This window comes from Oryzias melastigma, linkage group LG9 (genome assembly GCF_002922805.2).
Source record: "Oryzias melastigma strain HK-1 linkage group LG9, ASM292280v2, whole genome shotgun sequence".
In the NCBI taxonomy this organism is placed as follows: domain Eukaryota; kingdom Metazoa; phylum Chordata; class Actinopteri; order Beloniformes; family Adrianichthyidae; genus Oryzias; species Oryzias melastigma.
This window is the reverse complement of record NC_050520.1, coordinates 16,397,670-16,422,640: the sequence shown is the minus strand read 5'-3', so window position 1 is coordinate 16,422,640 and position 24,971 is coordinate 16,397,670. Positions and strand designations below refer to the sequence as shown.

The 24,971-nt window shown below is 43.2% G+C and overlaps 1 protein-coding gene across 1 annotated transcript in view; it reads left to right on the top strand.

Moving 5' to 3' along the window:
* Positions 1–24,775, top strand: part of LOC112160116 (protein Niban 2) — a 27,050-nt gene extending 2,275 nt beyond the window's left edge. Inside the window, exons 2-14 of the mRNA XM_024294491.2 lie at positions 5,445–5,575; positions 8,357–8,485; positions 8,561–8,666; positions 8,758–8,925; positions 14,997–15,112; positions 15,434–15,538; positions 17,654–17,816; positions 19,887–20,074; positions 20,155–20,310; positions 21,306–21,419; positions 21,854–21,961; positions 22,073–22,184; positions 22,462–24,775. Of these exons, the coding sequence (XP_024150259.1) occupies positions 5,445–5,575; positions 8,357–8,485; positions 8,561–8,666; positions 8,758–8,925; positions 14,997–15,112; positions 15,434–15,538; positions 17,654–17,816; positions 19,887–20,074; positions 20,155–20,310; positions 21,306–21,419; positions 21,854–21,961; positions 22,073–22,184; positions 22,462–24,242 (3,377 nt within the window). The 3' untranslated portion in view covers positions 24,243–24,775. The remainder of the gene's footprint in view (positions 1–5,444; positions 5,576–8,356; positions 8,486–8,560; positions 8,667–8,757; positions 8,926–14,996; positions 15,113–15,433; positions 15,539–17,653; positions 17,817–19,886; positions 20,075–20,154; positions 20,311–21,305; positions 21,420–21,853; positions 21,962–22,072; positions 22,185–22,461) is intronic.
* Positions 24,776–24,971: the final 196 nt, after the last annotated feature.

The following is a 24,971-nucleotide window of genomic DNA, read 5'->3' as shown; positions in this document are numbered from 1 at the left end:
AGAAATGAAAAAACAAAAGGATTTCTTATTACATTTGTTCTCTTTCAGAAGAAAACCGACACACAGACATGATAAAAACTCAAAAAGACATGATCTTCATCAGAGGGGGACTTTTGAGGGTTGTTTATCAGAGTGTTTGTGTGTCCTTCAGGATGTATCTGCTGGAATTGTGCATGCTGCTGCGATTCTATTCACTGCTTTAGACCAGATAAATTTGCAATTCCTTCATGCTCAGTGTTGCTGCTGTTGCCTCTGGGTCAAAGGTGACAGGAAGTGAGGAGCATGGTTAGAGCGTGAGGGGCAGGGCTAACCAGAACCACTCGGGGCTCCTGAAGTCCACAGCATCCCCTTGGGGAAACATGGGCTCTGTTCTCCAGCTGCTGCTGGTGAGCTAATGATGCATTTCGTTTGAACCCAGACGTTGGAATTTCTGTTTGCAGTGGGAAAATTCCACTGGAATTCATCTTAAAAACAGCTTTCCCACTCAGAAAGTCAGACGAGCCTCAAACGTCCAACAGCCAGCAAGGTCTTCCTGTGAAGCATGAAAGGCTGCGCTGGGTCAGTGTGAGTCTGTGAAAGGACTGCTCAGCCGTCATGAAGGCCTCAGTGTTCGTCTGGGACAAACCACAAGTCACCTCCACTCAGTCCTTTCCATCTCACTTCACACAATTGGAGTTTCTCTCAGATCCATCCAAAGCAAACACTGTTGGAAACTGTTCGCACTACTATGGATTTCAGCCGAAAACTAAAACTTTCTTTAATAACAGACAGAAAAACTCTTTTTGGGGGGAAAAAGGATTATTTTTAAACGATTGATTTCATTGTCTATGTAGTGTTCAATGCTTTTATTATTTCTTTTTTAACTAAACACAGTTGTACCGTCTCTATCTGAGAATGAGCTCAGTGGTGCTTAGTTTCCCCGTTTGTTTATGACTCCTGAGGTGATCTGCTCCAACAATCAGAGAGTTAAATCACTGCTGGATAGATTTAAGGAGGAGTATCTGGGATTCTAACCTCAACCCCTTCAGGAAGTCCCCCCAAAGCTGAACACAGAGCACAAGCAAAACCGAGTCAGAACTCTGCAGAACCAGTGGTTCTGCATCACGTGTCAAAGTCAAGGCCCGGGGGCCGGATCCGGCCCTCCAGGTAATTCTATCCGGCCCTCCAGATCATTTTATTTATTGTTATTATTGACTCGATGTTATCTAGTGCTCATTTCTAACTTGTATCATTATGATAAATTATATTTTTAAGGAGAGTAAAATATTAAAGTTATTTAAGGTTTAAGTTGATTTATTCTGGAATAATATTCCTGCCTTTTTATTATTCATAATTATGTTAAAAAGTTATAGTTTTAACGTTTTAAGTAATTGTCCTTCTGCTAACTTTTTGGACTAATTTGGCATTTACTAGGATTTTTTAGGCTATTTTGGAGTTTAGCTAATATTATAGCTACATGCTAGCTGTTTTGGCTAATTTAGGCTTTTTTTTTTTCATTTTTTCGGATATTTTGATGTTTCACTAATATTATAGCTACATGCTAGCTGTTTTAGCCAACCTAAGTTACTTTTTGTTTGTGTTTTAGGATAATTTGGCATGTAGCTGATAATTTAGCTTGCTATCAGCTTCAGCGTTTTCAGCTATCAGCACTACCAACTTCAGGTGCCAAATTCAGCTTACAGCATTCACACTAGCATTATCGCATATAATGCTATATATCTGGTTCATAATTATCTTAAAAATTTACATTTTTAAAGTTTTAAAAATGTTAAAGTTTTTAAAATGTAGTTCTAGAGTGTTCATTAAATGTTTATCCTGTTCGGCCCGTGACCTAAGGTGTGTTTTGGTTTTGGCCCCCTGTAAGATTGTGTTTGAGCCACCTGTGATCCCTGCTGGACCAACATGCTGCAACACTTCCACCCACCAGGACTGAAGAACTATGTCAGGGTTGAGCTGACTCGCAGGAGCAGATTCGAGCGAGCCCCACAGTGAGCAGTGGAATCTGAGGAATCTGTGAAAGTCTGCGAGTGTCTGCATGGAGACGAGCTGGAGTTCTCATTCACAAACGTTGAAATGCAGCAAAAATGCGCCCCGACGATCCATGCCATGCATGTAGGGGGAGGACAGATCAGATCAGTCACGTGACGCTCTCTGGTCAGATCTTGATCAAGCTCTTCATGCACAGAGTTCAGCTCAGCCTGGAGGGAGACGCCAGCATCTGATGGACGGGTTCACGATGTTCTTACAGCTATAAATGTTGGCTCTTTGCAGGCTGTGAAACACTGTAAAAAATGTGGAATGTTTTATTAACCTTAGATCACGGGCCGAACAGGATCAACATTTAATGAACACCCTATAACTACATTTTTAGAACTTTAAAAACATATTTTTTTAACATAATTCTGAACTAGATTTATAGCAATACCTGTGATAATTCTAGTGTGAATGCTGTAAGCTGAATTTGATGCTGAAGATGCTGAAATTGATAACTAAAAACACTGAAGCTAATGGTCAACTAAATTATTAGCTACATGCCAAATTATCCTAAAACACGAACAAAAATAACTTAGGTTGGCTAAAACAGCTAGCATGTAGCTAAAATATTAGCTAAACCCCAAAACAGCCTAAAAAATCTTAATAAATGTCAAAATAGTCTAAAAAGCAGAATGCCAATTTTTAAACCTTTATAACTGTAACTTTTTAACATAAATATGAATAATAAAAGGCAGGAATATTATTCCAGAATAAATCAACTTAAACCTTAAATAAGTTTCAATATTTTACTCTCCATTAAAAATAAATTTAGTCAAAATTATAAAAGTTAGAAATGAGTGCAATATAACATTGGGTCGTTAATAACAATGAAATACAATGACCTGGAGGGCCGGATCTGGCCCCCGGGCCTTGACTTTGGCATGTGCCCACAGCAGCGGGTCTCGCTCAGTGCTGTGGTTCTGCAGCTGGGATGGAACCAGCTTTATTTATGAGTCAGAGTGAGGCTCCGTCTCGGAGGAATGTTTTTGTGGAGGCTCTGGAGGGGGGGGTTCTTTTAATAAAGACATGCTGGAGCTGTTGGGGTGGGGGTGGTATTATTGCTGTGATGGAGAACGACGTGGTCTCATTTAAAACTGTTGCAGGGCCTGAGGCCTTTAATCTGGGGGGCTGCTGCTGCACAACAAAGAGCTGGCTGTACGGACTGCACTCCCCCCCAGTGCCCCCACCTCCATGTTCTGTGCTCAATTAGGAAGTCTGTTGGGTGCTTAATGGAAAAATGATTGTTAATGGAAAGGTACCTGTGTGCTGATGAGTTTCTGACCTCTCAGTTTAGTTTTTACTCCGTCATACGAGTCAACTTTGGATTTTTTTTACCCCCCAGCACTTGTGTCAAAGGAAATGCCGATGTCAATGCAAGGTCAGCAGATCCCAGCGGGAACATTTTAGCCCAAAATGAGACCGATCTGCTGACCGGTCCGAGCTCAGTGGATGGTGATCTTTGCAGCAGAAACAAACAAACATCTGGACTTTTGTTTTCTTAGCAATAGTTTTAATTTTTTTTTTTTTAAACAGATCCATCAAAGATTGAATTTAAGTTATCCAAGTCACATCGAGGTGTTGTAACTTTTCCCTCCTTTATGTGTTCATTTTATTCTGTTCTTGAATTGATGATGATGATGTCTGTTCTTCATTCACACTGGTGAAGGCCTAGAGAATAACCAGCAGATCAACAGTATAGACAGCTGCAGTCACAGCTCCAATCAGGAGTGAAACACAAACCACATCTGATGGTCAGGAGGAATCCAGTGAGCTGAACTGCACTTCTGCAGGCTCATCTCCAGGTGAAGCTCGGCCTCTTTCCCAAGTCTCCAAGCACAGAGAGCTCAGACACTCCTGCACCAACAGTCCCTTCACTCCTGCACACCAGCTTTCACCACCAGATGGTTTTTCATGCACGTACTGTCAACGCATGAAGCAGAGAAGACAAATATTTGCTTAAAGTCCCACTCTGATCATCTTATCATCTATTCGTGATAAGCATGTTGTTGTTGTTTCAAAAAATACAAAAACTGTGTCATTTTCTAGGACAGGGGTCTGCAACCTTTCACACTAAAAGAGCCATTTGAGCCTGTTTCCCACTGATGAAAACCAAGTTGGAGCCACAAAGTTCTATTTCACCCATTTGAAAATGTTGTTACTTTTGGTACTAAGTATTTTTTTTTTTGCATATATAAAGCAGGAATTGAAAAAGAAAAAAGCACATCATGTATTACTTTTGACAGAGTCTCATATGACTTCCTTTCAAAATAAGACTCCCTGATCCATATAAGATCATCTCACACAGTGACATTTTCTCTTATTTCTGAGGTCTATAGGGTGGGTTGTCATCCTTTTCTCTACTTACTGCTGCTGTTAACCTGGTATTGCTTCACGATTCAATAGAAGTGATATATCAAAATATACACATTTATTTTCTTTGCTTCTTCTGTCAAGTCAATACACATTGTTGTGCAGCATAAAATATGTGCTTTAAACACAGAAAAAGAGCAATCAGAGAAACATTTTACTGAATTTTGATAGTATTTAAAATCTGTGCAAAAAGAGCCACATGTGGTCTCGGAGCCGCAGGCTGCAGACCCCTGGACTAGGACATAGTTTCTGCAGAGCAGCAGGAGTTTCACTGGCGTGGGTTTAGGAAGTGTTTCATTGCAGATGTGCAGATTGACGAGTTGATACTTTTACAGATCAAGATTTCAGACATTCTAGTTTAGAATCTCAAGAACTCAGACTCTGCTTTCAGTTTTGTTACACTGGGCTTCATGTTTTTCACTTCCTGTAACCTGAAGCGGCAGAAATGTTTCTGTTTTAACTGTGAGATCAGAAGTTCAGCTTCATACTAAAAGTTTTGAGGTAAACGCACAGTCATGCACTGATACACACACATGCATACTCTCCTCTGGTATCTCTGAGAGTTGATCTTCTTGCTGGATTTGCTGACTGAGTTTGGATGTTGCGGTAGAATCATCTGTGCTCCACTGGAAGGTCCATCAGAGATGTCTGTATTCACACAGGAGGAGGATGAACAGGCAGACTCTCTCTGAAAGATACTAGTTAATGTTTTGATGGGAACATGTCAGCTGACCTCGTCCCGTCATGTGACTGCAGTGGCTGCGTTCAGCTCATGATCAGTCCATCACGGTAACCAGCTTTCCTGAAGATCAAACGGAAACCTTCCGGGGATTGTCCTTCTGTTCATGCACTCATCAAAATGAGACTCCGCTCTAAGAGGGAGAGCAGCTGAACAAATGTGGGTGCTCCACCTTCACAGGTGTGCACACCTGCTACTGCTGTGCCCGTACACCTGTTTGCTGGTTTCCCTCAGAGACCTGCTGAATAGAGCGCAGCGTGTGAGAGGCGGAGCCTGTGCTGACCTGGTGTTTGTGTTGCAGCTCGGACCGGAGCGGTGATGGCGGAGTTTGGGCGCCTGTATGAGCAGCAGTATGGCGTGGCTCTCTTCAACAAAGTTCGCTTTGACCTCGAAGGAGGAGGCGGGCCGCAGTCCCAGCTGCTGCAGCGGAAGGTAAGCGTTTGCTGCAGCACACGGCGGCGGCTCAGTGCTGGGGTTGCTCAGGAAGAGACTGAGACCTCCCTTAGCTTAGAAGCGTCACTGAGGATGTTTTCGGGACGCGCGAGATCACATCTAACTGAAAACACATTCATTATTTTATTCTTTAACACACTTAATTCTTTTTTTTGGGTGACGGGCCGCTGGAGGCCAGAGTGCTGACCGCTACACACTGTGCCCACCTTCACATAAAATCTGTTCTTTTTGCTCCTCCTGACCTTAAATTTGGTGCAGATTTTCGCATTTTGGAGCAAGCATTCTTGCAGCAGCTCACCTGAAAGAAATCCACCTTAATTCTTGATACTTCAGCTGTAACAGGTGGTGTCCAGCTTCAGTCAGGGTGTCCTCCATCGTCTGGTCTGCGGGAGGGAACCGCAGAAAACCCACACATGCACGGCTGGACATGCAATCTCCTCACAGAAGGAGCGCAGTCAGGATTCAAACCCTTCTGTGAGGCGAGAGCGCCAACCACTCCACCACCATGCAGCCCACTCTAGAGGCTGCTGCACCTGAATATATCATGGTTTATGATTCTTTCCATTTTATTTCTTTTTTCCAAAACTTTATTGAATGCAAACAAATATTCAGAACATGTAGACAAATGCATCCAAAACAAAGCAACGACTATAATAATAATATTCTAACACAGAATAATTACAGCAGGGAGATGTGAGTAAAAAAATATAAGTTAAGAAAACATAGGCAATATAATTATTAAAAAAATAAACAAGAGAGATAAAATTAGTCATCTAGGAAGACACAATTCACTGCATTTCATTAGTAATCCACTGCCTGTCTATGACCTCATGATGTTAACTTGCAAATTAGTGGAAGACCTGGGAGGTCTTTTGGTTCTGAGAAACGGGTTGTTGAATCTACAGCGACTTTAGTTCAGGAGTGGTTTTGATTTCAACATATTAGGAGAGCGCTGCTGTCGAAACTGTTGCAAGTCAGAACCTGCTGCAGTTGAGCTCTGATTCATGAAGATGTCAACATGCGGAGAACAAAGAGTTTGGGTTTTGGCTGAAACGTTTGAGTTCGTCTGTGCTGCATTTTCAACCCATGAAAACGGGAAAAAAAGTTTTGATTTGCACCAGGAGGCAATAAAGAAACCAGAAAGTCCCAGCAGTCAGAGCTCGGGGTCGTGTCTGTCGTTTCTCTCTGCTACTTATGAAAGTCTTGATGTGTTTTTTTCTCAGCCAATTTTCTGCCTCAGACTGTGAGGACGACAGTGCAGGTGGGGGCGGGGAGGGGGGTGGTGTCTCACTCAGAGTGATCTCCTCATCTGGGATAGGCTGCTGAATTCATCAGGTGTGGAGACTCAAAGCTTGAGAAGAGCTGGACTCTGACGTCTCCTGGAGTTTTGTGACACGTTTGTTGTGACACGTTTGGTCACATGGTGACCACTGGACAGGGGGGTTTGTCCCCCTTCTGGAGGTGTGTGGAACAGGCTCACATTGGAGCATTTCACCGCTTCTCTGTAGGAACACACAGATGGACACACAAACTGCATGAGCAGCAGCACTGAGCTGCAGTCACTGCATGCTCTGGACACCAGCAGCTGGGGAGCAGTCTGCATGAGGAAGACGCTCTTTCCAGGTCTTCAGGATGAAGCAGAGATCATTGGGAGGATGTCAACTCCACATCAGCTTTCTGGTGTATGTTTCAAACCATCCTCAATAACAGGAAGAGGAAATATTTGCGCTGAAGGTCAATCCCATCTGCATTAGTTCTGTCACAAACGATTATTTTAATAGTCGACTAATCACCAATTATTTTTACTGATTAGTCAACTAATCTGGTCATGGACAAACTGGATGTAAAACACTCATCTTAACCATCATTAACTTTAAACTAATTAAAAATAAAGGTAATTAGGGTAATAGTTTATTAAACTTCTAATGAATCATGCAGCCCCCGTCCTTCATTAGTTTCTGGTTTTAAAACCAAATTAAATCTAATGAGAGAGATGAGGAATAAACTTTCCATCAAACTCGTTTTGACAGGTGACCTTCGACCCTACACCATCCATCAAACTCGTTTTGACAGGTGCCCTTTGACCCTACACCATCCATCAAACTCCCTTTGACAGGTGACCTTTGACCCTACACCATCCATCAAACTCATTCTGACAGGTGCCCCGCCCCTCAAGATGACGTAACAATTTAATACATAAAGGGTATATAGGGTCAAAGGTCACCTGTCAGAATGAGTTTGATGGAAAGTATATTCCTGATCTCTCTAATGAGGTCGGCATCTGAAACCAGGAACTATTTTTCTCTAAAGATAAAGTTTTGGTCTCACTGACACAAATATAAAAAAGTAAATTTTTTTGGTGCTGAACGCTCACAACTGTTCAACTTTACTACACTCTGACTCCATATTATTAAATTAGTCTATTAAAATAGTCCTCCACTATTTTAATAGTCGATTAGTCGACTAATCATGGCAGCTAATCATGAAAACAGGTCTACCAATAGTTTAGTTCAGTTTTCATGATGTTGATATATTTGTGATTAACCTCCAGAACATGAGACTTGCTGGTATTTCTTTAATGTATTAAAGAGCCAAAGCACAGAAGCGTCTCTGACTTGGCCTCTGCTTTGAGTTCAGAGAAGCCTCCCAAACGTGCAGTCGCTCTTTGTTTCCTGTGAGCTTGGATCAGCTTCTTTAAAAACATGATGGTTCGCACAAAGTCTGACATGTTTTCCTGAATGTGGGCTGGCTCTTCTGCAGATTCCTCTGGAGAACAAGTCCATCTTCTCTGGATCCATCTTTCAGTACGTGGAGGAGAACAAGAAGTGGAGGAACCGCTTCCTGTTTGTGCCGGACTCTTACAACATCAGCTGTTATGAGAACAAAGCAGTAAGGAGTCGGCCGTGCTGACGAGACTCTGCTTTGATGTTGTGATGTTCTAACGTGTCCTCCTGTGTTCTCCAGTCCTTTGACAAACATGTGCAGCCCAAAGGAACCATCAACTGTGCTGGCTCCAAAGTGCTGACCTCTGTGGAGCAGTACCAGGAGCTGATCAGCGACAGCCTGCCAGGTGAGGCTCAGGAGGTCCCTCTCCCCTCTGCTGACCTGTTGGTTATCTGGATGGAGATGCTTCAGCGTCTCTGAAAACCTTGTCTTTGCAGATGTGAAAGCCAAAGCGGGAAGTTCTCCGTTTCTAAAGTGTCCCAGCCAGTTCCCTGTGATCGTGTGGCATCCGTACGCTAGGCACCATTACTTCTGCGTGGGCAACGAGAAGGAGCAGCAGAAGTGGCAGGCTGTCCTGCAGGACTGCGTCAGGCATTCCAACGATGGTGAGTGGCTGAGCTTCAGCGCAGCATAAACACCCGCCGTCCAAGACGCTTCCAGGGAGTTATGGCTCCTTGAAGATGTCACGCGGAGAAAGCCTCAGACTTTCCACACCGCCCCACAACTGGAGCTAGGATGAGACAGAATACGATTCTGGTATTGTTGCGTTCTCCGTCTTTCTGACCTTCTGTTGAAACGAGACGTCCTGCTGCCAGCAGAAACCCTCTCTTTCAACAGATGGATCACAGGTGAAACAGCAGATCACTCATCTGGAGTTCACGGTCCTCCCTAAAGCTCTCCTGCTGTTTTTCAGTTCCTGTCAGTGGAAGGGTCAATTCAATTTATATAACCCAATATCACAGCTGTCTCATTGGGCTTCACACCAGTAATTGTACAGAAGAAGAAGGTTGGTCATAAAATGTGAACAATAGTTAATTGCTAAACTAAACAGACTAAATCAACTGGTTATCCCTGTCCTTAGACCCTCCCTCTCGGTGAGGAAAAACTCCTAAAAAATCTGATTCAAGAAAAAAGAAGAAACCTCAGAGATGCCCAAATGAAGGAGAGATTTTCTCCCAGGCGGACAGGTGATTTACCGGGACTGTTGAAGAGGAATTAGCTTATCTAACTCTACAACTATGTATTTAAATGGAGTTCAGCTGGATAGGACTGGGGGATGGGTGGGGGTGAGGTCCACAGCCAGGACAAGCCGGGGGCGAGGTCCACGGCCAGGACGAGCCGGGGGCGAGGTCCACAGCCAAGAATGGCAGCACAGATGATCCAACTGGACTCTGAAATCTCTCCCAATCTCCCAGAGGAGAGTGGGAAAGAGGAACAACACATGAATCACACTGCACCAAACAGAAGCACAGAGAACTAGACATAATAAAGAATAAAGAATAGAGGAGAGGAGAAGTGAGAACAGAGAACAGAACCCCAGAACACCATACTTTACCATCTTCTAACTTCATAGAGGAGGACAGGAGAAACCCGACTTCAGCTGGAAGGACCAAAGCAGCAATGGAAAAGGCCAGTGGAGAACCAGACATCTGGAGGATTTGAAGCTTTTTTTTTAGAAAAGTCGACATTCATTCAAGCTTTTATCAACACTCACCCCCCTGAAAAAATAACTCCCAGATATGTCACTGATTTTCCATCTTGATTAAGAGTCTTTCCTGTAAACATTACCGCTACCTTTCAGCCCATTATGTGGAGACTTCTCGATGTGTTGCAGTGGTTTTGTAAAAGTTTTCATGAAAAGGTTTGCTTATGTTTGTGACACTTTTGTAACACAGCAATCAAACTCATGGAAGAAGAACAAGAGGAAGAAACAGAACTATAAGGAAAATAGATTTTCTTCTTTTTAATGCGAGCAGTTAAATTCCAGCAGATTGTGAAGGAGAAAAGCAGCTCGTCGATCTGCTGGAATTTAACGATAATGATCATGTTAATAGTTCAAAAGTTACAGTAAATCCAAGAACATAAAGTACAACTAAATAATTGATGATTCCGAGAATCTTTTACATTTTAATCAGCTGTTGGTGTTGAACTCAGACCAATCACAGGATGGTTTGAGTCATGAGACACCACATTTTTGATCATCCAAAGTTTAAGATTAGAGAAAATGTTATTCTTTTCACTTTTAGTCTGCCTTAAACAGCAGAAATAAAACTCAGATGAATCTGAACATTTTTACTGGAGGATGGAAACATATTTTAGAGTGGAAATGTAGAGGAATGGAGATTTTTTTCTAATGACCCACAACAGCACCGCTTTCCAGCAGAGCTGCCAATCTAGAATTTTTGGTCTATCTGCCAACAGTTTATCACTGACAAATATGAGGGCTTCAACATGATAGAAATCCACAACTGTCATCTTCAGAAAGTTCCTGACTGATTTAAGAAAAACCTCTAACAGAGTCTGAAGAAAAGAAACCGAGGCTTTGTGTCTTTTTCATAGACATGTAACTTCTGAACACACACGTGTAGAAGTGCTGCATCTGTGATCATAGATCTGCAGAGCAGAGACGGGGCTCTCAGACGCTTTTCTTCTGATGTGAAACTGCCCCCCGTGGCTCTGTGGACCCCGAGGTTGCTGGTGTCTGCAGCTTCATTCCTTCCCTCTCTTCAGGTCTCCAGCAGACGTGTTTCTTTGACACAAACACACCCTGTTGGCTGGCACGTCACCATACTTTCCTGAGAAACGGCTCTGCCTGTTTTTCTGCTCAGTGCTGCACCCTCCAGCTTTCTCTTTCTCAACCAGGAGGCAGCGAATGACTAGAGTTGATTACTAATATCCCTCTTTCCCTGTTCTGTTTTTACACATTAAGTCTTGGAGTTTGCAGAAGGCGTGGGATAAAAAAGATCTAGTTAGACTAAATGACTCCAACTTCCTTGGGGTTCATTGCAGTGAAACACTCTCACGACCGTCCTGGGCGTTTTATGGCCTACAGGTGAGCACATGCAGCTTTGCAGTTTGATCCACTCTGATTTGTTGAATTCATGAACACTGGCACTAATGTACGAGGAGGAATTTTTAAATAGTTAACATTATAATTCCAGTAGATTCTGAGCTGCTTTTGTCCTTCAGAATCTGCTGGAATAATCGTGTTAACGGTTCAAAAGTTACAGTAAGTTAAAGGTTTTGTGTTTAAAGGGTTAAAGCTCTGAAACACAGACTGCTGGTGTTTAAAGCAGGTACTGCAGTCCGGGTTCATAACAATGAAAGGCGTGTCTGAACACCAGAACACAACCAAAACCCTATGAAGGCGGCGCTAACCTGACGATCTGTTAGGACGGAGCCCGGCGTGTTGATATGTTCATGGAGAGCATGTTAATCAACACTTTGCTTCCATGTTCCTTACACTCCAACAGGAGATCTCCTGGTCAGATGATGCAAAGATTCTTGCTCCACTGTCTTGAAAAGAAGAGTGTAGATATTCAGTTTACTTAGTTTGATTTCCACGTTGATCTCTTTTTAACCAGCAGAATCATAATCATATAAACCAGCTTTTAGTGGTACGAGGCTTCATTTGATGTCATGTCTGTCGCCGGCTGCTGCGTCTCCAGCGACTGAAGAAAGTGCTGCTCTGCATGATTGGACTCGGCCAGAGCAGAAATTCCTCTCTGATCGGGTCTTCCTGTTTCAGCTTCACCAGGGACCTCCGCCTGCGGACGCCCCCACCCCCACAGGCACACTTCCTGGTTTTGTCACATGTCTCGCTCTGTCCACTGAGGCTGAGCAGCACCTCACACTCTTTTCTGGTTTGACCACATTTTCAAAGGGACGGTCAGAGCTTACTTGTTAGTCACACTCGGAGCTTACACAACCCGTGGGGTGAAGTCATCGGGCTGCGGCGGATCAGGCAGATAACCACCCTGTGAGAGGCAACGCGCTCAGCAGGTTCCCACAAAGTTTAAGAATAACTCTTAGGACTTCTGCTGGATAATGCCTCAGCTGAGGTTTATCTATAAAAAGACTGATAGCTGTGCAAACCAAAACTGCTGGTTATGGCACCAAAACACTGGATCTGTTGGATTTCCACTGAGAATGAAATGATACAATTCAGTTTACAAATCGACAGGGTTCAATTTACTCATTTATTTTTTAAAGTTTCATCTTAAACTGTCTTTGATTGGTTTAAAAAATCTAGTTATCACATATTTAGGGATTTAAACTGAAGAAAAGAGCCAATTGTTTTATTAAAGTTCTGAATTCTGTAAACGAACTTTAAACAGTTTTGTTGAGAAAAAATTAATGCAGATTTTTTGATGTTTTCACATTACTACCTAAACTATGTAACCATGAGTGGCTCCAAGTCTGAGGCCCAATCAGAATTCTTCCCTTCTCCAATCCCCTCCATTTGAAGGGGGACCTTAAGTCAAAGTCGAAATGTATTTTTTAAATCCGACTCTCCAGACGGAGGGATATAAAGTCCTCCCCCGTGAGGCTGAACCGCCTTTTCTTCTCGTTGTGTTCTCTGAAGAAGTTTACATTTAAATGTAAGTAATGACTCTTTGTTGTCGCATGACTTTTTAAAGTTATAAGACTGTTGTTATGTATATTCATGCGCTGGAAGCTCTGTGCTAAAGCTAGCGGACCGGAGATTATTGATGACATCATCAACAAAATATGAGACACTAGTTTTTCATAACTCTCTGTTTGGAGGGCTGAATGAAAGGGAAGGGAAGAATTCGGATTGAGCCTGAGTCTCCCTGTGCCGGTCCCCAGCCCGGATAAAATACAGGGTTGTGTCAGGAAGGGATCCGGTTTAAAACTCTGCCAAACCACGTTAAACCACGTGCAGATCGGTGAATGCTGGTTCGCTGTTGTGACCGTGATGCGAGAGCCACAATTCACTGTATTTAAAACATCCGTTCACAGTTGCGGTTGTCTTTAAACCTCAAGGACATTTTGTGATTCAATTATTATGATTGGTATAATCCAGTTTAGTCCAGATTATTCTTACTAGAACAGCCTCAATATGTGGAAATGTTTTTTATTTTGTCATCTCTGCACTGAGAAATCAAAACTTCCTCTGATGGAATATCATGAAGAAGCAGGATCAGAACGAGTCAAAGTCGACTGTCACACTTCTCGCTGTAGCTTGATATGAGGTTGATTACTTTTTCATAACTAACTGCAAAGTAGATTTCTGTCATACAGAGAATGCAAACCTTTGTATTCCATCTGCAAAACACTTCCAAACTCAGGATCCTGGAGTCTAAGACCAGGGGTCCCCAAACTATGGCCGGCGGGCTGGATCAGGCCCCGCCTCCGCATTTGGCCCAGCCCCCCCACACACTATCAGAAACGCTGATGGAGAAACGCATAGAATGTGACTTTTTATTCCAGCCTTCTGCAGTCTGAACTAGGATGGGGAGGATAGCACATTTATTGGTTTAATAGTGATTCACTTTTTCTTTATTTCTTTGCTATTTTTGTTTTTCTTCTGTACGTTTTTTTGGCGTCTATAGCTCTTCAGCTCATCAAGCCACTAAAATATTCAGCTCTTTTTATGCTAGCTTTTTCAACAGTTTTAGCATTTACTAAAGATTTCTAGCTATTTTGGGGTTTAGCTGATATTTTAGCCACAAGCTGTTTTGGCTAATTTAGGCTTTTTTTTCAGTTTTTTTAGGCGAATTTGGAGTTTAGCTAATATTTTAGCCTTACGCTAGCTGTTTTGGAAAAATTAGGCATTTTTCCTCTTTTTGGCGAATTTGGCATTTAGCTAATATTTCAGCTATGCGCTAGCTGTCTTGGCTAAATTAGACTTTTTACCAGTTTTTTTTTTGTGGCTAATTTAGCATTTAGCTAATACTTCAGCTACATGCTAGCTATTTTGGCCTTTTACTTTGTTTTTTAGGCTACATGCTTGCTGTTTTAGCTCATTTAGAATTTTTTACAGTTTTTTAGGCTGATTTGAGATTTCGCTAATAGTTTAGCTAGCTATCAACTTCAGCATTTTCAGCTATCAGCTTCAGCATTTTTAGTTATTAATTTAAGCATCTTCAGCAGCCGCATTCAGCTTACAGTATTCACTCTAGCATTATCGCAGGTAATTCTATGTAACTATTTAGCATTATTTATTTTTTATGAAGATTACAGAAATGAATTATTTAAGATTTGGCTATGTCTGGCTGTGATTGTTCCACTTTTTCTGTCAGCCTACAAACTGACCCCGGCCCCACATCAGAGAAGAAAACAGTTATGTGGCCCTCACAAGAAAAAGTTTGTCTAGAAGTGATATCTTTGTTTGTCTCATTTGTGATATTGCAGTGATTTTCTTGTCTGAATCTGAGGGAACTAGACCTTTGTTGTGCTGGGACACCAGGAGTGGAGCTCCTGTGTTTATGCTAACCGTCAACACTGTCAACGTAATTCTAGTAGAGTATGAAGGAAAAAAGCGGCTCGTCGAACTGCTTTTTTCCTTCATAATCTACTGGAATTACATTGATCGTGTTAACATTGAAAAAGTTATCATATGTTAAAGATTTCGTCTTTAAGCATCACTGCAGCGCCTCAGGTGTTAAAGGATTAAGCATCCCAATGACTCCAGCCAACTTTGTGCTTTCAGGTTTGTGTGAGGAAAACAAGGTCCAAACTCCAGCCTTCACTGACGCAGTGCGACTCTACCGTCAGGCTCAAGGGAACTACGGCACGTGGGAGATGATGTGCGGACTCCCGTCACAGGTAAAGCCCCGTGGACATCTGACCGAGTCTGGGTTGGATCACTCCTGCAGAGCGCCTCAATGATCAAACAGCTGCACAGACGCTGTAATGTGGTGGAGGGGGTTCCTGTCCTTGTATCTTCAAGTCGTCTTGATCATCTTCTTCAACTCCCTAACCGTATCTCGGTTAGGGAGGTGAGAACTATGATCCAATTCCAAAATTCTATAGCAGGTTTCACAAAGCTGCTACAGAAACTCTGGAAAGTTACTGCTGAGCAAGAACGGAGGGAAACCTCTGTGGTCCAGTGAGCTGAGTGCTTTGTGTTCCCTGTCCTGCTGGTAGATCCTGTCCAACCTGGTGATGGAGAGCCTCCACCCTGAGCTGAGGGAGCTCATCTCCCCCCGCCTCAAAGGAAAGCTGCATGACCGACAGAGAAGCTGGATGCTGGTAAGAACCAAGCATCTCACCATGGCTCTAAATATACAAAGAAAATCCCCAGTGTCCACCTTCAACGAGCTTCAGAATCTTTGAATTTACTGTAGTTAATGTTAAATAGGTGGGGGGTGTAGTGGGAACAGACCTGAGGGTAGGAGGTGGTTTCATCTGTTTTTGAGGGGAAAATGAGTATCTACAGATGGACTTTGCTGCCACCATCTGGCAAAGCAGAGAATTGCACACATGAATGTTCACAGCTGAAACTGAAGTCATTTTTCTTTGTGTAGATAAGAAACTGGGAACATCTCTGTGGTGTGTGTGTGGTGGCGGGGGGGAGGGGGTGTTAATTCATCCTCTGTAAAGTAAATAGATGACTCAACCTTTGAGAAGGTGGGGAGATGGAATGTTTCTGTTTCTGCGTTGGAGATGAGCCTGCACAGTGATGGTGTGGTCCAGCGGTCTGCAACCTCTGCAGCTCTTTTCCCCCTCCAGTGGCTCTCTGGCTAAAGGAAAAAATAAATAAAGTAAATTTAAAAGTAAGGCTTGCTAATTTAGCATTGCTTCAATTTATTTTATTTAAGTTTATACGCTTCTGGATGAGGTGAACCTAGAATAAGGGTCTGCAACCTGCAGCTCAAGAGCCATGTATGGCTCTTTTATCTCTCCATTGTGGCTCTCTGGTTAAAGAAAAATAAAGTTTTTAAAAACTAACGGTACTGAGATGAAACATTTTAGACATCAGATTTGTGTGCGCCATGTAACACAGAAAATCAATTGGAAGTCAGAAAGTACAACCAGAATTAAGGCAGACTGGATTATAAGATGAATTTCCTTCTTTTTTAACAATATTTAAGTGCGCATTATGGGTTGAGAAATACACTGAGAATCACAAATGGCTGAAATTTATTTTTTAAGTTAGATTCATGTATTTTTGCCAGAGATCTTCCACTAATCATAAATAAACTTTTTTTTTTTTAAATCGCTGACATTACACATCCTACTACTACTACTACTACTACTACTACTACTACTACTACTAGTGTCTTTTATTTTGAAAGGAAATCATATGGACCTCTGTCAAAAGTAATAAACTGTTTCATCTTTTTTAAAGGGTATTTTCTCTCTATATTGATGTTTTATTCATACAAAAAAGTTACATTTTATTTATCATAATGGTAGCATTGACATAAATACAAATCGGTGTCTTATTTTTCTAAAGAATGAAGTGAGCATTTGTGGCTCCTGCTGGGTTTTGGAACGTGAAGATCTGATCCAAAGTGTTGAAGGTTGCAGACCCCTGACCCCAACTGTAGTGGTTTTTATATCCCTGCTGACGTCGTTAGGTCTTGTTTGTTCTGCGCTTCCTCCATAACACACAGATCACAAATACTCGGTAAAACTTTGGCAAAAAGTCTGATCTTTTCTGATTGCTCACTTTATTTTATGACTTTAAGGTCTCAGTTTTATCTCATGCTGCATAACAATGGTTAGCAGCTATTCAGAGGGGAGTGGCTTAAATAAATAGATTTGTGTATTCTTCACACACTTTTTCAACTGGATCATTAACCAACCATGATTCATGTCTATGCTCCAGTCCACAGCTGTAGTAAGTAGAGAAAAGGATGACGGCTCAACAAAGTAAACCTAAAGTATAACAGTTTACGAACGCATTTGCTTCACTTGGATGTTCCTGTTTGGGACAGGAAGTCTTTTATTTTGAAAGAAAGTCATATGAACTTCTGCCAAAAGTAAAAATCCACTTTATACTTTTGAGAAAATTACGGTTAATCTGATATTTAGGAATCTATTCCTGCCCAAAAATAAATATAATTCATATTTATAAAAAAAAAAAAAAAAAAAAATGACAATGTAATGAGGTAAAGTAGTATCAAGTTTTCCTAAAAGGGTTTAAAAAATGGCTTTGCGGCTTCTATTAGGTTTTGATCAGTACCACTAAACGGCTCTTTTACTGCAGACCCGGGTCTAGTCAGACTCTTCACTCCTGTCCTGTTGAATGTTTTCAAAGTTACCAATGAATGCTTTAAAACGGGTGTTCTGACCCGGTTTGGGAGGTTCTGCTTGTGCTTGTGTCATTCTGTATCATCAGCTGAGTGTCTCTGTGAGCAGATCAGTGACGCCATCTACAGCCTGGTCCAGGAGCAGTGCGGGGCCCACTACGAGGCGCTGCTGCAGAAATGTGAGGCGACCCGCTCCTCTCTGGAGGCGTCCATCAGGAAAGACATGGACCAGATCATTGCATCCAAGGAGCAAGTCACCAGCAAGGTCAAAGGTTTGTGAAAAGACGAATGATCGCAGTAGGAGGTCTAAGCCGCCTCACCTACTGACGAGTGATAGAACATCAATCTCCATGAAAAAAAACCCCAGTTTTCACATTTTTACATTTTACATTTTTCCTTTTAAAATACATAATGTGTTAAGAATATTACACATTACATCAGGGGTGTCAAACTCAATCTCACAGGGGGTCAAAATCCAAAACACATCTTAGGTCGCGGGCCGAACAGGATAGACATTTATTGAACACTATAAAACAAAATTATTAAAACTTTAGAACCCTAACTTTTTAACATAATTAAGAATAATAAAAAGGCAGGAATTTTATTCCAGATTAAATTAACTTAAACCTTAAATGACTTTCAATATTTTACTCTCCATAAAAATCTTTTTTGTCAAAATTATACAAGTTAGAAATAAGTTTAAGATAACATCGGGTCATTAATAACAATGAAATAAAATGATCTGGAGGGCCGGATAGAATAACTCGGAGGGCCGGATCCGGCCCCCCGGCCTTGACTTTGACACGTGCATTAGACCAAAGAGAATACTTTTAGACACAATTTCTCAAACGTCATGATTTTAAATGACAGTCAAATTCAAACTACAAAAACTGCATAGCCTGCAAAAATGCAAGTAACTGCTGGAGCTGATCACTGAATGCTGCATCAGCTGAAGAAGCAGGAAACAAATCCTGAAGAACTTTAGAATGAGATGAAGAAGTTGAACATCTACAGGGAAAGTAATACGTATTTGATTAGTTGCTGTTTTTTGTAGGTTTGCTCACCTAAAGGAAACCGTCAGTCTGTCATCTTGATGGTTCATTTGAACAGTGAGACAGAAAATCCGGAAATCCACTTTAAAGAATGTATTTGCATTTCATTGAGGAAAATAAGTATTTGTGGTTCACACAGACCAGTTAGACTCTCCTCATCAACCTGTCTCCTGAACTAAAGACACCTGTTTGAACTGATCACCTGTAGAACAGACTCCTGTCCACAGAATCCTCCATCAGTCAGACTCCAAACTCTCCAACATGGAAAGACTCAAGAGCTTTCAGTGGATTTAAGGGAGAAGATTGTAGACCTGAATGGACAGCCCATCTCTCCACCAGGAGGATTAAAGGGGTCGTGGATGAGTCTTCTAACAGGATCATGACCCAAATCATTCAACCAAGACAACCAAGGAATCTCTGAAGAAGAACCAGATGAAGGTCATGGAGTGGTCTGTCAGTGTCTGAACCTCAGTCCTCTAGAAAACCTCTGGAGAGAGCTGGAGCTCAGAGTTGCTAAGCAACAGACACCAGATCTGAAGGATTTAGAAATCATGTGTAAAGAAGAGTGGACCAGAATTCCTCTGATCTGTCCAGAAACCTGATCATCAAGAAACCTCTGACCTCTGTGCTGAGAATGAAGGTTTGATACAAAGAACTGAATCTTTCTGGAAACAGGATCAAATACTTATTTCCCTCAATGAAATATAAATATATTTATATACATTCTTTAAAGTTGGTTTGTTGATTTTCTGTATGACTTCTATCTCTCACTGTTCACACACACACCTATGATTAGGATGACCGACTTCATTTGTGGCAAACCTACAAAATCAACAGGGGATCAAATTCTTTTTGTCTCCTGTTTCCATGCTGACTGTGAAGCAGGGCTGACCTTGCAGCTCCTCAGTCTGCCGTCGTACCACCTCAGTGCAATGTGCAATAATAATCTCAGTGGAAATTGTATGACTAACTCAAAAAAGCAAATAAAATTCTTCTCTTTGAATTTAAGGACAGTGTCTTGTCCTTGCATATTTCTGTTTACCGGTAGGTAAATAAGAATAGTCAAATTAAAGTGATGATTGTACATTTTGAAGTCTATCGATGGGCTCCAAAAGCGTAGCTGATATCCCGGTCTCTGTGCTCTCCCAGACCTGAAAAGCAAAGATCTAAAGAGGATGTGATCTTAAGGCTTCTCAAATGTCAATCTTTGTTATGCCAGTTTTTCCTGACCTCTTTGGCTTTCTTCAAGGCCAGATTGGCTGATCTGAAACTCTCCGCGCTCCTCTGCAGCGGCCGTTCTCTCAAAGGCGGAGAAGCTGTTGAAGGTGAGCATCCAGCCGTACATCAGCTCCATCCTCGACGCTCTGATGGAACCCACCAGCCGAGGCTTTTTTGAGGTCCGGGACGTTTTCTTCAGGGAGCTGACGGAGATGAGCAAGAACACTCTGAACAAGGAGACCAAGGAGACTGTAGCACAGGTGAGGAGGGAAATCTGGGGTTACCTGAGGATGGCGTTTTAACTGACCCATGAAAAACTGTCCGTCTCCCCCTCCCCCAGCACATGGAGAAGATCTCCATGCTGCCTTACCATCCCGTGAAGATGCAGAGCTGCTATGAGAAGGTGGAGCAGCTCAGCCTGGAGGGTCTGCAGCAGAGATTTGACGTATCCAGCCCCTCCGTTTTTGTCCAGCGGGCCCAGATCCTCATGAGACAGGTGACACCTGAGCTTCAGTTTGAAATCCATCCACCCAAAGATTGAGTCTCTAGCTGAGGGAGCTCCTGCAGAACAACACAGCCTACCAAAGCCTGACCTGTGCAGCTACACCTGTTAAGGAGAGAAAATCTTCATTATCCATCCATCCATTTTCTTGACCGCTCTGTCCCTTTCGGGGTCGCGGGGTGCCGGAGCCTATCCCGGCTGCTGATGGGCGAAGGCGGGGTACACCCTGGACAGGTCTCCAGTCTGTCTCAGGGCCTCAATCACACACACATTCACTCTCACATTCACACCTAGGGGCAATTTAGAGTCATCAATTAACCTATGAAGCATGTTTTTGGACGGTGGGAGGAAGCCGGAGTCCCCGGTGAAAACCCACGCATGCACGGGGAGAACATGCAAACTCCACACAGAAAGGTCCCAGCCGGGACTCGAACCGGGGCCTTCTCGCTGTGAGGCGAGAGCGCTAACCACTGCGCCACCGTGCAGCCCCATCTTCATTATCACCTTCATGATTTAAACCAGGGGTCCACAAACTTCTTGCGAGGGCAACACAACTTTTTTCTTCACCAACGTGGGGCCGGGGTCAGTTTGGAGGCTAACAGAAAAAGTGTTTTGTTTTAGCAGTTTTGTCTGCGATTGTATTTCCTTTAGCAAAACAGTGTTTTGCTAAAGGAAAATACTGTTAACATGAGTTTTTTTCCGAGTTGGGGGGTGGGGGGTCATCCGTTTCTGGTAGTGTTTGGGGGGGTGAGCAAAATGTAGAGGTGGGCCGGATCCGGCCCGCGGGCCATTGTTTGGGGACCCTTGATTTAAACAAAACATTGTTTCAAACTTTTAATTACTGTTTTAGCCAAACATGAGCACATTTCTTTTGTTCTTTTACTCATTAAAACCATTTGAAGTTCTTGCAGGTTAAATCACTAAAATGAAAAGCAAACTTCCCAAATGATTCATCCAGGTTTGAAGTGAAGACTTTTGTGTCCCGGCAGCAAATGGACAATGCTGTGTTCACGTTTGAGCACATCCTTCACCAGAGTCTGGAGTCCCAGGGACCAGAGGATCTCTGCAAGACCATCCAGCGCTGCCAGGACCGAGTTCTGAAGGTACATGTCCACAGAGGAGCCACTTCATGTCTTTGACACGCTGGAGGTCATCAGATTCTTATTTCACTCAAAGACAAATGTAGTGAGCGTACACTGCTGTTGGAGGGAGATTGATGGTGATTTTATAGATGTGGTTTCCAGACATGTAAATGTAACCAAAAACTACATGTTTTAACATTTTTTTTCCAAGGATCTATATGTTTTAAAGCTTTTCAAAAATCTTCTTGTTTATTTCCATTGTGTTTTTTTTTTTTCATTTTTACTGATCCGAAAAATGGTCCGAACCGTGAGTTTTGTGATCCGTTACACCTGTACCTGAAACAGTTGTACTTTGAAAGTTTCCCATCAGTTTTCTGAGAGCTGGACTGGGGAGCCTACAGTTAGATTCCAGAAAGTCTTTCTCATTTTGTTTACTGGCTGTTGTTTGTCCTCAGAAATTTGACTATGACAGCAGCACGGTGAGGAAGCGGTTCTTCCGTGAAGCTCTGCTCCAGATCTTCATCCCCTACATGCTGAAGCAGCTCAGCCCCACTTGTGCATCGGTGAGTGATTCCAGAAGTTGTTATTGTAATGTGATCGTTTGTTGCTTACATTCATACATGCATGAGGGTTTCTGCTGGGAAAGTTTAGACTGTTTCTGTTGTAAACACCAGGAGCTTCCCGGCTTCCAGGAGCTGATCTTTGAGGACTTTTGCCGCTTCATCTTGGTGGAGAACATCTTTGAGGAAGTGGTTCTGCATTCTGTGATGAAAGACATCATGATAGGTCAGTTTACTGCTTTGGTGTTTCACATATATATATCAATCAGAAGGAGAAACTGCTTCAAGTCAGAGGAGTTTGGATTGAAGGCTGAAGAAGCAGACACATTGGGTTCCTTTAGGTTCTGGTGTCCTTGCAGTATTGGAGCACATTTAAATGAAAATGCTGGAGTTCTAATGTTTTGTCTGGAGTATTCTGTACAGAAGCCACTTAAATACAAAAATATATTTGTCCCTTTGGATTAGAAACCAGCCTTAACTGATCCTTCTCTGTGTACTTGCAGCTGTGAAGGAAGCAGCAGTCCAGAGGAAACACAACCTGTTCAGAGACAGCATCGTCCTGAGCAACAGTGACCCCAACCTCCACCTGCTGGTGGAGAAGCCACCGATTGACTGGGCCAGGAAATATGGAGGAGCCCAGGAGAACACAGATGGACCAGGGGGGGACACTGAGAATGAGGCAGAGGATGCAGAGTCCAAAAAGAGTTGGAGGATGAAGCAGGTGGTGTCCATGATCCAGGTGGAAGGCTCTTCGCTCCTGCCCAGTCAGTCGTCCATGGAGGTGCCCAGTACTGACGGCATTCGGGAAGAGACTGATGGAAATGTGAGCAAGAGCTCAGACAACAACCAGAATGGATCAGAACAACCCACAGCGTCTGAGACCCCTCCAGACACGGCTAATGGTGCCGATCTGAAGCAGGAAGCCAGATCAGATCATCAGAGTGAAGAGGATGAAGCAAAGGACATCCAGCTCAGGGGGGAGGAACAGTCAGCCTCCAGCAAGGAGTTAAAGAAAGCTTTACCACTGTCCCCAATCGCTGAAGAAATACCACCTGGAGTTCCAGAGGTGACCCCAGATAACCCCTCAAACATGTCCAATGGTACAGACCTAAATCAGGAAGGCGAAGGAGCAGTTACTGCAATCACAGATGCAAAGGACAGCAAGCCTGAGGCAGAGGAACCTCCAGCACCCAGCAAAAAGGTAGTGGAATCCAAACCCAAGTCCCCTACCTCTGAGGAGAGGCCATCTGTAGAACCAACTCCAGAGAGCGCTTCCGACGCTGCAAACGGCTCTGGAGTCAAACTGGAGGAGCTCGGTAAAAAGGATGAAGCTGAAATTATTGTGAACGTGGGTGAAGTAAACATCACTAAAAAGGACAAGCCTGAGGTAGAAGAACCTCCGTCTTCCCAGGTGGTGGAACCTGCCCCGTCCTCCCCTGCTGACTGGGACATGTCTTCTTCAAAAAAGACTCCAGAGAGCACTCCAGACTCTACCAATGGTTCTGAAACTGTGCAGGAAGCCAAACCTGAAGAGGAAGCCGTTGGAGCAGCTGTTACTGTGACCATGGATGAGGATCTCACAGCAAAGGACACCAAGTCTGTGCTGCTGGAACCTCCAGCCTCCAGCAAAGAAGTGGTGGAATCCAAACTCCCGTCCCCTGCTGCTGAAGCTTTAGATACTACCCCAAAGAACAGTCCAGACAATGCAAATGGTTCTGACTTGATTCAGGACGTTAAGCTGCGGGGGACCGCTAAAGAGGATGATCCAAACGATGATGGACCAACTCCAGCGGTGAATGCTACCATGAGTGAAGACATCAAGGCAAAGGACAACAAGCCGGAGGTAGAAGAACCTCCGTCTTCTCAGGTCGTGGAACCTGCCCCACCCTCCCCTGCTGACGGTCACATGTCTTCTTCAAACGAGCCTCTAGAGAGCGCTCCAGCTGCAGCAGCTGTTACTGAAGACCTCACAGCGACGGACAGCAAGCCGGCACTGCAGGAACCTCCAGCATCCAGCAAAGAAGTGGTGGACTCCAAACCCCCGCGCCCTGCTGCTGAGGCAGTGCCCGTTCCAGAAACTCCTCTGGAGACCAGTGCTGACTCCAGTCTACCTCCACTGAACAGTTGCACCCAGTCTCCTGCCAACAAAGCAGTGGAAGAGGGGGAGGCGGCGGCTTCCTGTGCACCACAAACCCCGCCCACAGAAGAACAGCTGATGGAGGAGGAAACATGTGGAGCTGCAGAGCACCAAAGCAGCACCGACACCCAGACCGGGGAGCAGTAACAGCTAGCTTCCTGCATGTGTGTCTGCATTACGCCAAACAGTTCACTGCAGCTTGACCCTCAGAGAGGCTTGGAGGCCTCCCCCCACTACGGTTTGAATTCACCCAATTCCTCTCCACCTAACAGAAGCATGAGCACAGGGGCTGAACTGTCTACAAACAAGTACCAAAAACCTGATTACTTTAGAGTATTAGTCCAAACTGGACGACAGAAAACGTATTCCAGAATGAAAAGTAAAGTTTACCTAATGTGGCGCCTTAAGCAGCGTCCCCACCAATGACACTATTTTAAACCTTCATGCCCCCACAAGACTCTGTATAGTTTGTAAAGCTGTATGAAAAGGTGAAGTGCCAAGTGGTCATTTTACAAGATTTGTGTGTTTTATATCTTTATTAGTTCCTTTTCTGATATCTCCATCTTCTATTATTTATTATTTTTGCCCCCATTTCCTTGTTGACATTTATTTTAGGTTCTTTCTTAGTTTGTTATCGAAATGTCTTTCTTGATAATAAATCAATTACTCATTAAATCTGATGACGTTTTGTGATTTATTTTTGATTGTGTTGTGATGAGAACTGCTGGTGGATTATGAGCATCAATGATGAAGTCCATGACAGACACACATTTGTAATGTTCTATAAACATCAGGCTGAAGATGGGAACCTCCTCCATTCATCAACAGAAGAATACAGCGACGTGGAACTGTCTGGACAGGCAAGATGGTGGAGAG